The following is a 14,218-nucleotide window of genomic DNA, read 5'->3' as shown; positions in this document are numbered from 1 at the left end:
TCTGACAGTGATGTAATAGCTAAATACATTTTAATCAGATGTGGTCCAACAACTCCTCTGATCCCTGTGGCAGTACCTGTTTGAAAAGAAGCAGCAACAGCAAAACCAACTCCTCCAGATGTGTGCTCTGGTCTCCTAGGGAACCACATGTCTTTGTTCTCTACTGAAGATAAAAACAGGGATGAAAATGGGTTTAACCCTGGAAATAACTTAAGATTTTTCTAAAATGCCATTTGAGGCTTTTGATCCTGTGAGTAATAACCTGGCTCAATCTCAGGAAATGTGTTGTAGAAAGTTTATTTATAAAATTTTGGAAAATTATTTGAAGTGTTTATAAAACAGCTAGAAATCTAATGTTCTTGAACTGAAGACAATCACCTAGTGAATCACAAGGAACAGAAATGGTGTGCAGCTGATTACATCCATTGCACTTGTGACAGCAGCTTGTGTGTCTGGCAGACTGTCACAAATGCATTTATTGAAAGAGAGAGTACTGTCCTGTAGTGATATATTTTACATTTGTGCAATGTAAGTGAGGATTTCTTCTAGCTGCCTGTTCCTGTAGGTCAGGCGCTTTAGCTCTTGGGAAATATCTTCCAAAAGACCAGATATCTACTCTGTGTTTGGATATTTGAATAACTTTACTGACTTAAACAGAATCCCAAGGCTTGGTGCTATCACTGTTCATCTTAAACTTCAGTAAATCACATTGGCTGAGGCCTCTTTGCTGGAAGCAAGTAAGTCCAGAATGGTGCAGGCAGGTGGTGAAGCACAGATCTATTTTGTCAGTTTGTCCTCTCTGTTCAATTTCTTCTTAGCTTTGATCACATCCATGGGATTAAATGTTCAGACTCATTTTTAAATAAATTCAGGTGGATAATATGTTTTGAAGGAGCTTCTTAGGGTGCTAAACATATTTATATAATACTGCATACATGTTTTTTTTCTAGGAGAAGGAGCTACAGCAGGACTTCTTCCCTCATCTTTTGTGATTCTGTCTCTGTGCACTCTGGTAGTCCTGGTCATTCTGCTGGCAAACTGTGTCTCCTGCTGTAAAGACCCTGAGATAGATTTCAAGGTAAGCCCTGAAGTTGTCAGTGTGTGTACAGGTGATGTTCTCAGCTGCATCCTGGTATGCAGAACAATTGATTAGTTGTGCTGATGCTCTGCAGTGTCACTGTGCATCCTCTCTTCTGAAACAGCCAGTGACTGTGTTCCTACAGGCTGTGGGCCTTGATGCAGCTGTTTATTTGAACTAATTGCTCCCTGTTGCAGTAAGGATCTTGAATGCCTTTTCAAAATAATAACTAGCTATCAGAATTAGTAGTAAAAGTTACACCTTTGAGACAATCTGCTGTAAAGAACCTTTTTGTTGTTTTTCTGTGTTTTGTTTTTTCTTAGTCTGCAGGTGGGGTCTGTCAGATAAGAATCCTGAAGATGCATATCCACTGTAGCAAAACTCTTGAGAAATTGTCATCAGAGAATTGTTACTTTTGGAACATCTGTAATCAGTGTTCCTAAAATTGAGTTTTGCTCTCATTTCTAAATGGAGAATATTTGGCCTCAGCAGTTCATGGTAATTCATTCAAAGCCAGGGCTAGCATTTAAAGTGAAAACAAAACAAAGGAAAAAAACCAACACCAACAAAACCCAAACCACCAAACCCACAAAAACCCCTTCATTATTAAAAGCAATGCTTTAATCTCTTTAAGACACTTTCCAATTAATGGAAAGTAAGGAATAGAACACTAAATATCTGTCACTATTCTTGGAAAAAAGCTGAGCTTCCTTAGCAGTGCTCATCCAAACTGAAAGAAACGTATTAGTGCTTATTTAAAGGCAAGGATCAGCTTGTTTACTAAGGCTTCTTTTGTTTAGGAATTTGAAGATAACTTCGATGATGAGATAGATTTTACACCTCCAGCAGAAGATACTCCATCTGTTCAGTCTCCAGCAGAAGTGTTTACTCTTTCAGTTCCCAATATTGCTTTACCAACTCCCTCCCAGTTTCCATCTCGTACAGGTAAAATACAGGTTTTCATTGCAAAAACAAAAGTAGGCACTGTCTAAAATGGAGTGTGGCTTTTGTGTGACTTTACTGTAATAAACAACTTGTTACAAATTTCCATAAACTGAGCCAATATATTGTGTAGGGTAAAGGATAAAAGGGGAAATATTGATTCTAAGATGTGAGCCTGTGCAGGGTTAAGAGTGCTTAAGAGAACAAAACTGCCTTAAAACCCTCTCTAGATTGCTGTCATTGTATCTCTGTATTGCTAAAGGGTTTGAGGTACCCTGGGACATTAGTGACTTCTGCTCTTTAGTGGTTTTCTTCATGCCTAAGTTGTCATTGCATTTTAACCACCCCCCTTAAACAGAATAAGAGTGAATCCTTTGCTTGACAGCAGTGCTGCTGCTCAGCTGCATCACTTCCTTGGTGTCACTGTAGACTATTTGTGCAGTAAATGTGATCCTGGGAAGACAGAGCATGAGGTTTCATCCCTCTGTGTGGAAGGGGTTTTGGAATGTATTCTTTAAAATACAGTTTTTGTAAAAGGAAACTTAAGCATCTTATCATATTATAAGCAGAGTTCAGCCTAAAGTACTTACTCTCATATTGTGCTATTCCACATAATTTTACATACTACTTGGGTTGCTTGATCATTAGATGTTCAGGGAAGCTTCTAGTAAAATTCCTGTACAAATTTCAAGAAACACTCAGTGTGCCTTTAATACAAAGGACACAGTTGTACAAATTAGTCAGTATTTTAAAGAACTGGGAAAAATTATGAGCGAAAAATTTTGTCATCTCTTCTGTGTAGCCATAATTGTTAAAATAAAGCTGTCACAATAAGTGTTTTCCAGAAGGAAGGCTATGTGCCTGAGTACTTGGATAAAATGTGCTTGCACTGCTGTGGCCTTTGCCATGCTGAGGAGCACACTGACAGTGATTTATACAGCTCTGGCTCTTGCAGTACCATAATACAGCTCTAAATGTAGTTTATGAAAATAAATTGTGGGCTAGAATTCTCAGACAAGAAAAGGTTTTGTTTAAATCAACTGGTGTTCCTCACCAGTTGGGCAGCAGAGGGGTCAACACTGCTGAATCTCTTCTGGTGAATGTGGTCTGCCATTGTTACTGCCCATCCTCTGCCAAGATCTGGGTTTTCTCTTCTGTCCTCCTCTCTGGGCTCTTATGTGAAGTATTTTTGGTTAAAAAATGTCCTCCTTCCAGATGCTAGCTACAAATAGAGCAGTATTAGTTGAAGAATAAAGCAGTCAAAATGTTTCTCTTGAAATGGTAACTCTATAGAAACTGTAGTTAAGATGTACAAACAATGAGTTTTGTCTTGGGTTTTCTATTTTATTTACATAGGAGACTTTTGTAAGTAGGTTATTTTCTCTACCCAGATACAGGCCACAGGCTATAATACACTTTTATATTGGAAGCAGAACTTAGTATTTTTGCTTTCTTGCTGAGTGTGTTAAAAACCTTTTAAGTTCACATTTCATCAGGACAGTTGCTGTGCTTTTGCTGGGGGTGTGTTCTGGTGTAGTTTAGAAGCTGGACCTGAGAAAAGTTTCACTTGAGTGCTATTGTCACAACATTACCTTCCTACTTTATGTCCATCTGACTAGGGTTTGGTGCTTGGGCTGAATGTGTGCACCCAGCTGGGAATAAATCTTGTAGAAGCTTGCATGATTTCCTCAGCAGTTGCTAACTTTGGCCATCTGAGTGGTTTGATACGTGTTACGTTTGTTTCGTTGTGTGACAGATGGATCAAAGTCTCAAGTTGCACGTCAGAGTCTAAACTACATCCAGGAAATTGGAAATGGCTGGTTTGGAAAGGTGAGGAGTTATCTCTTTATATTGCACAGATTGAGGCTTATTCTCAGGTATCTAGGCCTCTGTATTTACTTTAAAATGCCACTCAAGAAAGGAAAAAGAAGCATAAAAAATTTTAGTTGAATTTAGATATTTCCTTGCATGCATTTTTGAGCTGTAATCACAGCACTAATCTGTGCTTTTTAAATTTACCTGTAGGTTCTTACTAGACACTAGTTAGACATTTCAATTCCATGGATTTGGTTTAATACACACCTGGTTTTACCAATTGTTTTTAGGAAAAAAATTAAGTAAATAAGTAGTCTTCACTAGAAAATGTTTTCTGAAAGCTGATGTGTAGATCAGCTGTCAAGATTCAGGTATGTGTATTTAATTATCAAAGCTCTGTTTGTGTTTGTAAAAAAGCCAGGAAATCTTCCCTGAAACATGTTTTTAGCTTTTGCTTTTCTTTGCAGGAAGACTACAAATGTTTGTTCCCCTCTGATTAAAGACACAATCTCTCTTTTCAGGTTCTCCTTGGAGAGATCTACACAGGCACTAGTGTAGCAAGGGTAATAGTGAAGGAGTTAAAGGCAAGTGCAGGTCCCAAGGAGCAAGAACAATTCTTAAGAAATGGAGAACCATATTAGTAAGTAATGTTTCACAGCTTCATTCTGCTGCAGATAAATTATGGATATTGCTTTTGTTCAGTGTTATTGTCTCTACTTGCCCTCACATATAACTGCAAAGTTTTTCTTTTAAAATGTGAAATGCACTCAACCCAAAGTGAGTAAAAGTTGTGTTCACATAACTTAGTGTGCTTTACCTTGCCTGGATGTGCTGTGAAAGATTGGTCAGTGAAGAGCTTTCTCTTCTTGTGCTTCCTGACATCCTGGCTATATTTGCATTTAGGCTTAGGTTGTTGGCATTTGTCAGAAGAAATTTCATGCCTTCTGCTGCATTGGCACAAGTGGTTTTGGAGCAATTTTGGAAAAGTAACTGATCTGGGTGGGAACTAACCCAGCTAAAAAAAGGTTTATCTTGTAGCCAGATCTGTACCTTGGTGTAGTTCATGAGTTGCATGCTTTTATTTTTGGTATGAGGGGTTGTGGGAGGATGAGTGTGACTCTCATGTGGCAATCCTGGCTTTTGTGGGTTTGAGATCCTGTGAGTTTTGGCTGCTGTCAGTGATACACTTCAGCAATACAAAGTTACAAATGGAATCTGTGGCTTTGGTACTTGCACCTTCTGTTCCTGCCACCCCCCTCCAATGGAATGTGTTGAAACTTCTGATAGGGATTTCAGTGTGTTGCATTCTCCTGTGATCTTCCTGGCTTTAACTGTATTTTTTCACTCCAGCATTCTTCAGCATCCAAATGTTCTCCAGTGTATTGGGCAATGTGTGGAAGCCATTCCTTATCTCCTAGTTTTTGAGTTCTGTGACTTGGTAAGTGCACTTATACAAGGTGCTGAAGTTTTTTTCCCACTGGTGTAAATTGTGTGTGGTATATTTACTGCCCTTTGCTCTTGAAATGGCTCTTTTGATTGCTGGGAAGTTTTCTGATTAACCAGAATTTTAGAAGGCTTTTGTTTATTTTTTTAGAGGAACCACAATTACAGGTTTTTGTTTGTACTCTTTTCAGTTCATCATGTATGTTCTAAGTGCTTGTGGAGTGTCCTGAAAAGGCAAATACCAGTTCCCTGATAATGGAATTACCAGTCTCTTTCAGTCTGCCTTCAGCAAGGAGCTTGGAGGGCAGAGGGTGTCATAGCAGGGAGCTTTTTATCACAGTCCATTACCACGTGCACACACCAACATCACATCCAAAATGTTTGCTGTCTGCAATCTTAATGTGCTTTTATTACCATTTATGTGAAAATGTTAGTTTAGGACAATGCAAGAATTTCTTCCCTTCTGCCTTCTATCTCCAGAGTGCCCAAATTTTACCCATGCTGTGCTGCTTTGTGCTAAAATGCAATGGTGGGCTCACTTCTGATATCAGTTATGTGTATTCCAATAGCTGCAATTTTCAGTTTCAGTCTTCATTCTCTTCCCTATCCTTTCTCTTATGGTACTCTTCTTTTCCCTACATGCCTTTGTTTCCTTTCTCATGCCCTTTTTACACCCCAAGCAACAGTCTTGTCCTTCCTGGGCACCAAAAGAAAAGTTAGCACACACTGAAGGGTGTTCCCACTGCTTTCAGTGCCACATGGTCCCTGGAGTGGGAGGGACAGCTCCAAGCCTTGCTCAGCCACTGCAGCCATGGAATGTTCATGAATGTTGTGAGGAAGGGGGAGCATGTACAGAGCCTTTGAACTGTGCCCAGTGTGCAGAGCTATGAGAGACAAAATTTTGGATCCACGGGCTGGAAAGACTTGAATTGTTTTATTTTGGCATAACACATTACTAAAACCAAACAAACCCCAGAGTCCAAGTGGCTGTCTGAACATTGGCTCAGCAGCTGCTTTTAAGGTTTGTCGTGTAGATGTCACCCAAAGCAGAGTTCCTTGGGAAATGTCAAGACAGAAATTATGTCAGAAGTGCACAGATGTTACTAAGTCTTTCAGAAATGAGACAGTTTGCATTTATAAGATTTATTTTTACCAGTTTCACTACTGCAGAATTTCTCTTTAAACTCGGGTGCAAAAATCTGTTTCTAGTTGCCTCAGGCAATTTAAGTTACTTAGCATGAACATGAGTTTTTGGAGAAATATCAATTAATCTGTTACCTTAAATAACTATATTTTTCTGTGCTGCTCTTTTGCTCAAATGTATTAGCTGTGTTAAATTAATGAGGCAGAAGTGCTGATAAAATCCTTCTTTTCCAAATGGAAGAAATGCCTGAGCTTTTTAAATGACTGATCAAAGTGAAATGTTCTGGTTTTGCTAACAATTAAAAACTCTATGCCTAAGGTTAACAGATAAGGTTTTTCATAGTTTTTCAGTGTAGAAATAGAATACTATTTACTGGTTTTTAAACCTGCTATTCAAATTGGAGTTTCTTGAAAAGGATCCTGGAAAGAGAGTTGAATTTTATAGTCTATCAGATATACATCCAAATCAGATTTAATTGCTGCCATGTTTTCAAATAGATGTGATTTAATCCAAATTTAAATTTGAAGATGGAGTATCTTTTAAAGATTGCCCTACTTTAGGTATACAGGAAAAAAAAATCCTTGTTTGATTCCTCATCATTTATGAAGAAGTTGTCATGATCCTGAAGAGTAATCTGGTAAGGATTTTATTTAAGGGGATAAAATAGATTTTCACTTTAACTGGGGGCAGTAAGCTTGACAGTTAAAGTGGTGGTTTTACAAATTTGAGTGTAGTTAGGTAATTTCTTTGGAATGGAAAATGTCTGCGCTCATTATTCTATTCCAAGTGAACTAAAACTTGGTTTTAGAAAATTATATATTACAGTCAGTTAAACATAACTTTCATAGTAAAGTCTGGCTCACTTAGAGAGTTCTTACTTGGTATGTCCTAGACATTTTGGTGTTTTTTTCTTTGTGCACACAGTACTCGGGGGCTGGGCAGACAGGACCATGTTCCCTTTGCAGTTTGGTGCAGAGCTGGGCCAAGGGAGCAGCTCAGTATCCCTGTCCATCACTAGTCCTTGATGTGGGCCAGGGCCTGGAGTGGGAGGTGGCAGTGCTGGAGTAAGTGCAGAGAAGAGACAGGAAGGAAGGAATATGAGGGAAGCATGATGGAATAGTAGATGTGGCTAAATAGGTTTCTTTACTAAAAAGATTTTTAGGGGAGTGTCAGGAAGCTTTTATCATTGCAGTTGGACTTGCGGTTATTTGGATTTTTTAGACTTCTAGTAATTGATCTCAAAGCTCCATTTGTACTTTTTCCCCCTGCACTGGGATGCATGGAGGTGTTTCAGTACCACACAGGAGTGATTCTTCAGCAGAAAAAGCACAAGGGCAGGTGGAACTGAAGTGGTGGACTACAGGTTCCAGTGTCTGTGGTGACTGTTGTTCAGATGTGAAGGATGAGAAACTGTCAGAAATGGTCCTGTTCAGCTGCCAGTGCTTTAATGCTGAGCTGAAGCTCTTTCCCTTATGTTGTGGTGGTGTCTATGTATGTCCAGCAAAGTAAACTTGTTTTAATCCCTTGTGTGTTTAAGAATTCAGTAGTTCCAAAAGAACATGGCGAAGTGAGCTGTGTTGGATAGAAAATTTCAATATCTTCACGTGACAAGTTCTTTTGAGGCTCACGTGGCAGTGTTGACCTTGTTTAGCAAATTTGGCATACTAAGTAACAAAAAATGTGGCTGTTCTGCTGACCAACTCAGTCTGGAGGGTACAGAGGTTGTTCTGTTCACACTCCTTCAAACTCATACCTTATCAGTGTGTCCTCCTTTTGCTACTTCTCTTGCCTTGGATTTGTAGCTTTTTCAGGGCCAGTTGACCTTGTCTTGGCTGCTCAGGCAGCCCTGTTGGATTATCAGTTCCCAGGCTCCTTGGCATTGAAAGGTTTTGATCAAGGCACTGGAAACTGTAGTGCAGAGAAACCACAGCTGTCAGGGTGGCAATGCTGAATGTCAGGCAGGCTGGCTTGCTTGTTTTCTTGGCCACAGAAACTCCTGATACATTTCTGTTACACAAGATTGCTGGTTGCATGTGCAAGAACTGTTTTGGCTAACATTTAGTCTATTTTATAATGTAACCCAAGGTGCACTGTATTCCTTGCTTTAGAGAGCTGGGAAAGAAACAAGAGAAGTCAGTTGCACATAAGTGATTTAAGCTGTTAAATCCTATGCTTTACCTGTGTTAAAATTATTTAGAAAATAGTAAATATAAAAAGAAATGCTCAAAAGGTCTAACAGCCCCTTTCCCCATATTAGTTGCCTTGTATGTTGGTGCAGTCTGCTATGAATAGTTAACTGTTCACTGTTAAACATTGCAGAATGATGTCAGGTTAAAAATAGTGGTAGCTGTCTTATTAACTTTAATATATTACTCAGTCCTGTGTGTGGCCAGCATTTTGTCAGCACAGCAAATCCTCTAATGGATTGACATAATTTATGAGTAAAAGGAAAGTTATTCAAATGTGGAAGTTGCATGTATGTTGTGAGGCTGATTTGCCTATCAAATTCTTGCAGAAATTCTTCAAGTCTTGCAATTCCCGGGGCAGATGAGATCAGCAGGATGCAGTATTTGCCTGGAATGCTCTGTAGCTTACTTTGGGGATGTTGCTGTTAGGGGAAGGTGTCTATTTGTGGTGATTGGTTCTTTTTTTAATTACTGCCACTTGAAAGCATGTTCTAATCAAAAAAGAGTCTTTGCAATGAAAACATAATCAAAGAGTTCAGTGAATTTATTTAATGATCATGGTCAGTATGGATATGAGCTAAAGAGCAGATTTATCAGTGGTGTGTGGTTTAACAATAAAGGGGGGATTTGTCAGTTTATGACAGTTTGGTAGAATGTGTTCAGTAGATGTAATTTGGTAACTGTTTCACATTTTTGAAACAGTCAGTGCCTTCTGGTTAGAAAGTCATGTCAGCCATTTGGGTGTTCACGTGGACCCAGTATGGAATTTGCACAAACAAAAAGCTGCCAAAGAGTACTGACTGTAAGTGTGCTTCTGGCTGTTACAGAGAAAAAGTGTATTAAAACTTACAAAAATGGCTGAACAGAGAAGGATGGGAAAAAAAGGCAAAATTTAGTTCTTCATGGAATCCTGGGAGAGGAGGGAAAAGGCAGAGTGGCAGAGGAGGTTGGAGAGAAAGTAGAGCCTTCCTCGAGCATGATTATTGAGCTTTTTATATTTAGATGTCTCTGCAGTGAATTTTGCAGAACTTCATTTATTCAGATATATATAACCTTTGATATTTACTGTGTTAAAAAGTCTGTCAATAAAGGGCCATTTTGTGGCTCTCAAAATAGTGCAGGGATAATGTTGCTGTGTTGCTGCTGTCTACTTATAGGCAGGGAAGCATCATAGGATAATTCAGGCTAGCAAGCAGCTCAGGAGGTCTCCAGCTTCCTCCTCAAAGCAATATCATCCTGAGGTCAGACTGGATTTCTCAGGACTTTGTCCAGCTGAATCCTGAAAACATCCAGGGGTGGAAACTGCATGTTCTTTCTGGGCAGCCTGCACTTCTGTTCGTGTTCTTGTACGAAAAACTGCTTTCCTTCCAGTCAGTCTGAGCTGGCCATGTTTCAGCTCGTGCCTGTTCTCTCTCATCCTCCATCCATGCTCCACAGGGAGGAGCCTGGCTTAGTCTTTAATAAATTATGTTGTCAGTCATTATGCTGAAGTCTTTCTTTCTCCATGCTGAATGAGCCTGGTTCCCTCAGCCTCCCCTCATGGGGAAGTGCTCTGACCCTGACTGTTCTGGTGGCTCTTTCCTGAGCTTGCTCCAGTTTGTCTTGTTCTGGGGCAGCCAGTTCTGAGCACAGGATCTGTGTGGTCTGAGGAGGTGGTGAGACCTCTCCTGGGCCTGGCCCTGTTGGTGCAGCCCAGAGCTGCTCCCAGCCTGCTGCCAGGGCACACAGGGCTCACTGGAGCTCAGTGCCCACCAGGATGCCCAGGTCCTGCCTGCAGAGCTGCTGCCCAGCTGGCCACTGCTCACTTTGTGCTGCTGCAATGGATTTTTCCTTCCCAGCTGTGAGAGTTTCCATTTGTCTTTCTGAAGTTTCATAAGGTCCCTGTTGAAATATTCTTCAGCTTGTCCAGGGCCTTCTGAAGGGCAGTTCAGCCCCTGGGTGTGACCATTGGCTCACCCCAGTTTGGCACAAGCAGTGTCCTTTTAGAGCAGTACCAGAATTTCCTATTTTATATTTTTAACCTTGATTGTAGCCTTAATTAGACCAGAATGGGAACATAGAACCAGTATGTTTCAAGGTGCTGGATTTAATAAAAAGTTGGTTTTCCTACAAAAATATGTGCTTACATGAATAATTTACTAAGTAAGGGATGTCACATAGCACTGCTGTTACTAATGCATTTAAAAATTAAAAAGTAATTCCTGGGTGCATTTCAGGCATCCTAGGAACTTAATCCACCTGGGACAAGCCCTAAGCAAGCAGTTGCTGTTTTAATGAGTGACAATTTTAGAGTCTGACTTTCTTCAGGCTCTTGCTGCCACCTACAGTCAGCTCAGCTGGGAGTTCAGGGCTTGCATTCCTTGGGCTCTACTTTTGGAATCTGTGTGTGTTACAAACGCTGTTTCTCTCCTAATTGTTTGGAACTGCTCTGGCAAGAGCTTCCTGGCCCAGAATTTGGGAAGACAATGGACATAGACAAAGCCCAGGATGTTATGCTGGTGAAACAAGTTGTGATATACGTTGTGCAGTCTCAATACAGAAATGTCTTTAAAATACTTTGCTAACCTTTCAGAAAGTCTATATTTTAAATAACAAAAATACAGGACTGGTGGATTGAAAGTCATACTGTGAGACAACTAACAACGATGGCATGAGAAACTTGTTCTTTTCCCTTGCTTGGATTCTCTTACTCCATAAGTCTTCCTTTTCCTGAATGTTTGGACAGTATTCAATTATTTTCCTCTATTTCAAAGCTGTTCTTTTTTTTGGTAATTTATGGAGTACTTCTATGGGCTCATTAATTACATATCTATTGCTCAGCATTGCCTGGGTTCAGTAAAACTGCTGCCATCATCAGAATTCTCTGACTGGCATGGGCTGTATTACCATGCTTTTCATATCGAAAGCTCTGGTGAGCTGGCAATGTCTGAAACTCTCTTCTCTAGTCTCTCCCTTCCAGCCCCTTAGAAATTTCCAGACAGACAGCTTTGCTGATTTGGAGCACTTGAAAACTCATCTCATTTAAAAGCAGGGGCTCATCAAACTCTGATTTTTTTAATGGAAGTTATTAATGCATGACAGATTTTATGTGGCAGTCTGATCTAGGATGTTAATTACTAAATTATTAGATTAAAAACCCTTAAGGACAATACCAAATGCCTTAGATGACTTTTGTAAGATCCTTTATGGAGACTGGAAACTTGAGGAGCTTTGTTTTATTGAGCATAAATGTGGTAAATAAGTAATGTAGTGAGTTAGATCTTTATTAAAATAGATTTTTTTTATTCAAACAACATGTAAGGCTAATAAATATCTTCAACTTCTTTTACAGGGTGATCTGAAAACTTACATCTGCAATGAGCAGGAGCACATTAGAGGGGAGTCTCAGATAATGCTGCTGCAGAGAATGGCGTGTGAGATTGCTGCTGGCCTCGCTGTAATGCACAAACACAACTTTGTGCACAGGTGGGCTCCAGAGAAATGCCAGTCAGTCAGGATGCGTTCTGAAATTCAGCTGGCTGTTTTGATTAAAATCCAGGGGTATTGAAGACTGGTAGCACAAACATGTGGAATAGCCTGAGGCATGAAGGTGTGATGCTAGGGAAGGTGTTAATTGAGCTGCAGTACTGTTTGTTCAGCTCCACCTGCCTGCAAGCTGATCAGCTGCTCTTTGGGTTTGCAGCCCCTAGAACACAACCTGGTGCCAAGACAGTCCACATGTAGTTGTTTGATTAATTCTTGGCCAAGTCAAAATAATTTCGTTTATTGTGGAGGGAGGGATGTTAAATGTAGTTACAATGAATCTTACCTGCTGTGAATTTTTATTAGATTGTAGAAATTTAGAACTTCTTTGGTAACGTTACCTGTGTTACTAAAAATGGAAAAAAAACCTCTTTCTAATGCAGTAAGGAGGAAGCTGAGTTTAGAGGGAAAATCTGACTGAAAGGGATATTCTCTCACTGATGTTCATGTAACCTTTAAATCTTCACTAAAGGAGGTAGTCAGATTTCAAAGTACTCATGCTAGGAGAAGAATCTTGTTCCCATCAGGGGAAATGCTAGATTTATTTTTAATTGATATAATTATTTTTAATTAAAGTTAATGTAGTGAATACTGAAAGAATGGCAGTAGATGCAAAAGGCTGGGAAAATTCATTCATGGAACAAGTTGCCCAGAAAAATACAATTTTTTTTTTTGGCTTTAAATGTAAAGGTATTAAGGAACTGGAAGTCATTAACCTTTAAGATGACTAAAATATCAAAGAGTACTTGTTCTCCAAATGTGGCTTATGTGGTAAAACCTTGGCTACCACAGGACAGTTGCTTTGTCAGTCTGTTCTCTGCTGTAGAACCAGCACTTGCATCACCCTATCAGCAAGTCCGGAGCTTGTGTTGGACCTTATCAGTGCTGCTTAGGGAAGGCAGAGATCTTGTGTTCAGGGAGAAATAAACTGTCAGACCTAAGTCTTAGAAGGTGCAGGTTTAAAACAGCAGCAAAACCCTGAAAATACCCCAAAGTGTGGATTCAGCTGGTGGCTGATGAACAGAGCTCTTTTAACCCATTTAACAATTTCAAACGCTTTGAAGGTAGTACCAGTTGTGCCTGGCTAACAGAGGGATCAGTTTCCTCTCTTGCAGCAGCATGGCTCTGTAGGTATTAAATTTAACAGTACATTTTCAGTGAAATACAGATAAACTTGGTAAAGAACTAATCTGTGGATCTGCAAGATTCTCATTGTAATGTTTACTTCTAGCAACACTATCCTGATGCTGTCAGAGTAAGTGGTAAAGCTCCAGCATCAGTGATTTTGTTGTTAGTGGTAAATTCAAGCAGCCAACAATTTTTCTCTTCCAGGATATTTATTTAAATAGTATAAAACAATTTGGCAAGCTCTGGGACATACTTGAAGGTTATAGATGTGTTTCTGACCTGTGTAGTTCAGTGACTCTGGAAAGGAAAACATCATCATCTGTCTTTGTAGCAGACAAGCTGCAGCTTTCAGACCATTTGTACTTTAGAGACTTATTTTAAACCAACAGAAGCAAAGGTAGAGTTCTTCCAGGGCACTTAATTGCCTGGTCCCCTCTGTGAAACTGAAAAGTGAAATATTTGAGCAATTAGTCTGCTGAGCTCTTTGCTGTCGCAGCCACAGTTCCAGCTTCATTAAACTTGCATAAATTTCTGAGTTTGCATGATGGGTTTCTTAAAACTGTGTCTTTGTATTATTACAGCAGCAGTGCTTGTTCGTGTGTATTTGTGGTCTGTGGTAGAAACTGGAAGCAAATTCTGTGTCTGTTCAAGATCTTTGTGATTTGTTTATTGGAGGACTTCTATGAAATACATTATTTTTTCTGTTGGTCTTTTTCAAAGACTGTCTGTAGTTCTGGTTCATGTGTAATGCATGGGTTTGTTACTTAAGGAACTTAACTGTAGATGTAAGATGTTACTGGTTGCTCAGTGTGATATTGTAATTATTATTATTTAATGTGAATTGCTGATAGATTTTGCTTATGACAGTTAAAATGCAAGCCATGCAGTGATAGGTGTGAAGAGAAGTGACATCACTGTTGCATGTGAACAGCCCACGTAATCTCCAGGAGAGGATTGTGA

General features: G+C 39.7%; 1 protein-coding gene across 1 annotated transcript in view; it reads left to right on the top strand.

Annotated features, from left to right (window-relative positions):
* Positions 1-14,218, top strand: part of LMTK2 (lemur tyrosine kinase 2) — a gene marked incomplete at its 5' end in the record, with an annotated part of 41,754 nt that overhangs the window by 13,500 nt on the left and 14,036 nt on the right. Inside the window, 6 exons of the mRNA XM_039731860.1 lie at positions 951-1,078; positions 1,879-2,023; positions 3,777-3,850; positions 4,357-4,475; positions 5,186-5,273; positions 11,940-12,073. Coding sequence (XP_039587794.1) covers positions 951-1,078; positions 1,879-2,023; positions 3,777-3,850; positions 4,357-4,475; positions 5,186-5,273; positions 11,940-12,073 — 688 coding nt within the window. The remainder of the gene's footprint in view (positions 1-950; positions 1,079-1,878; positions 2,024-3,776; positions 3,851-4,356; positions 4,476-5,185; positions 5,274-11,939; positions 12,074-14,218) is intronic.

The sequence above is a fragment of the Passer montanus genome, unplaced genomic scaffold, assembly GCF_014805655.1.
Source record: "Passer montanus isolate IOZ18808 unplaced genomic scaffold, ASM1480565v1 scaffold8, whole genome shotgun sequence".
NCBI lineage: Eukaryota > Metazoa > Chordata > Aves > Passeriformes > Passeridae > Passer > Passer montanus.
The sequence above is the reverse complement of the archived record's forward strand: the minus strand, read 5'-3'. Positions and strand labels throughout refer to the sequence as shown.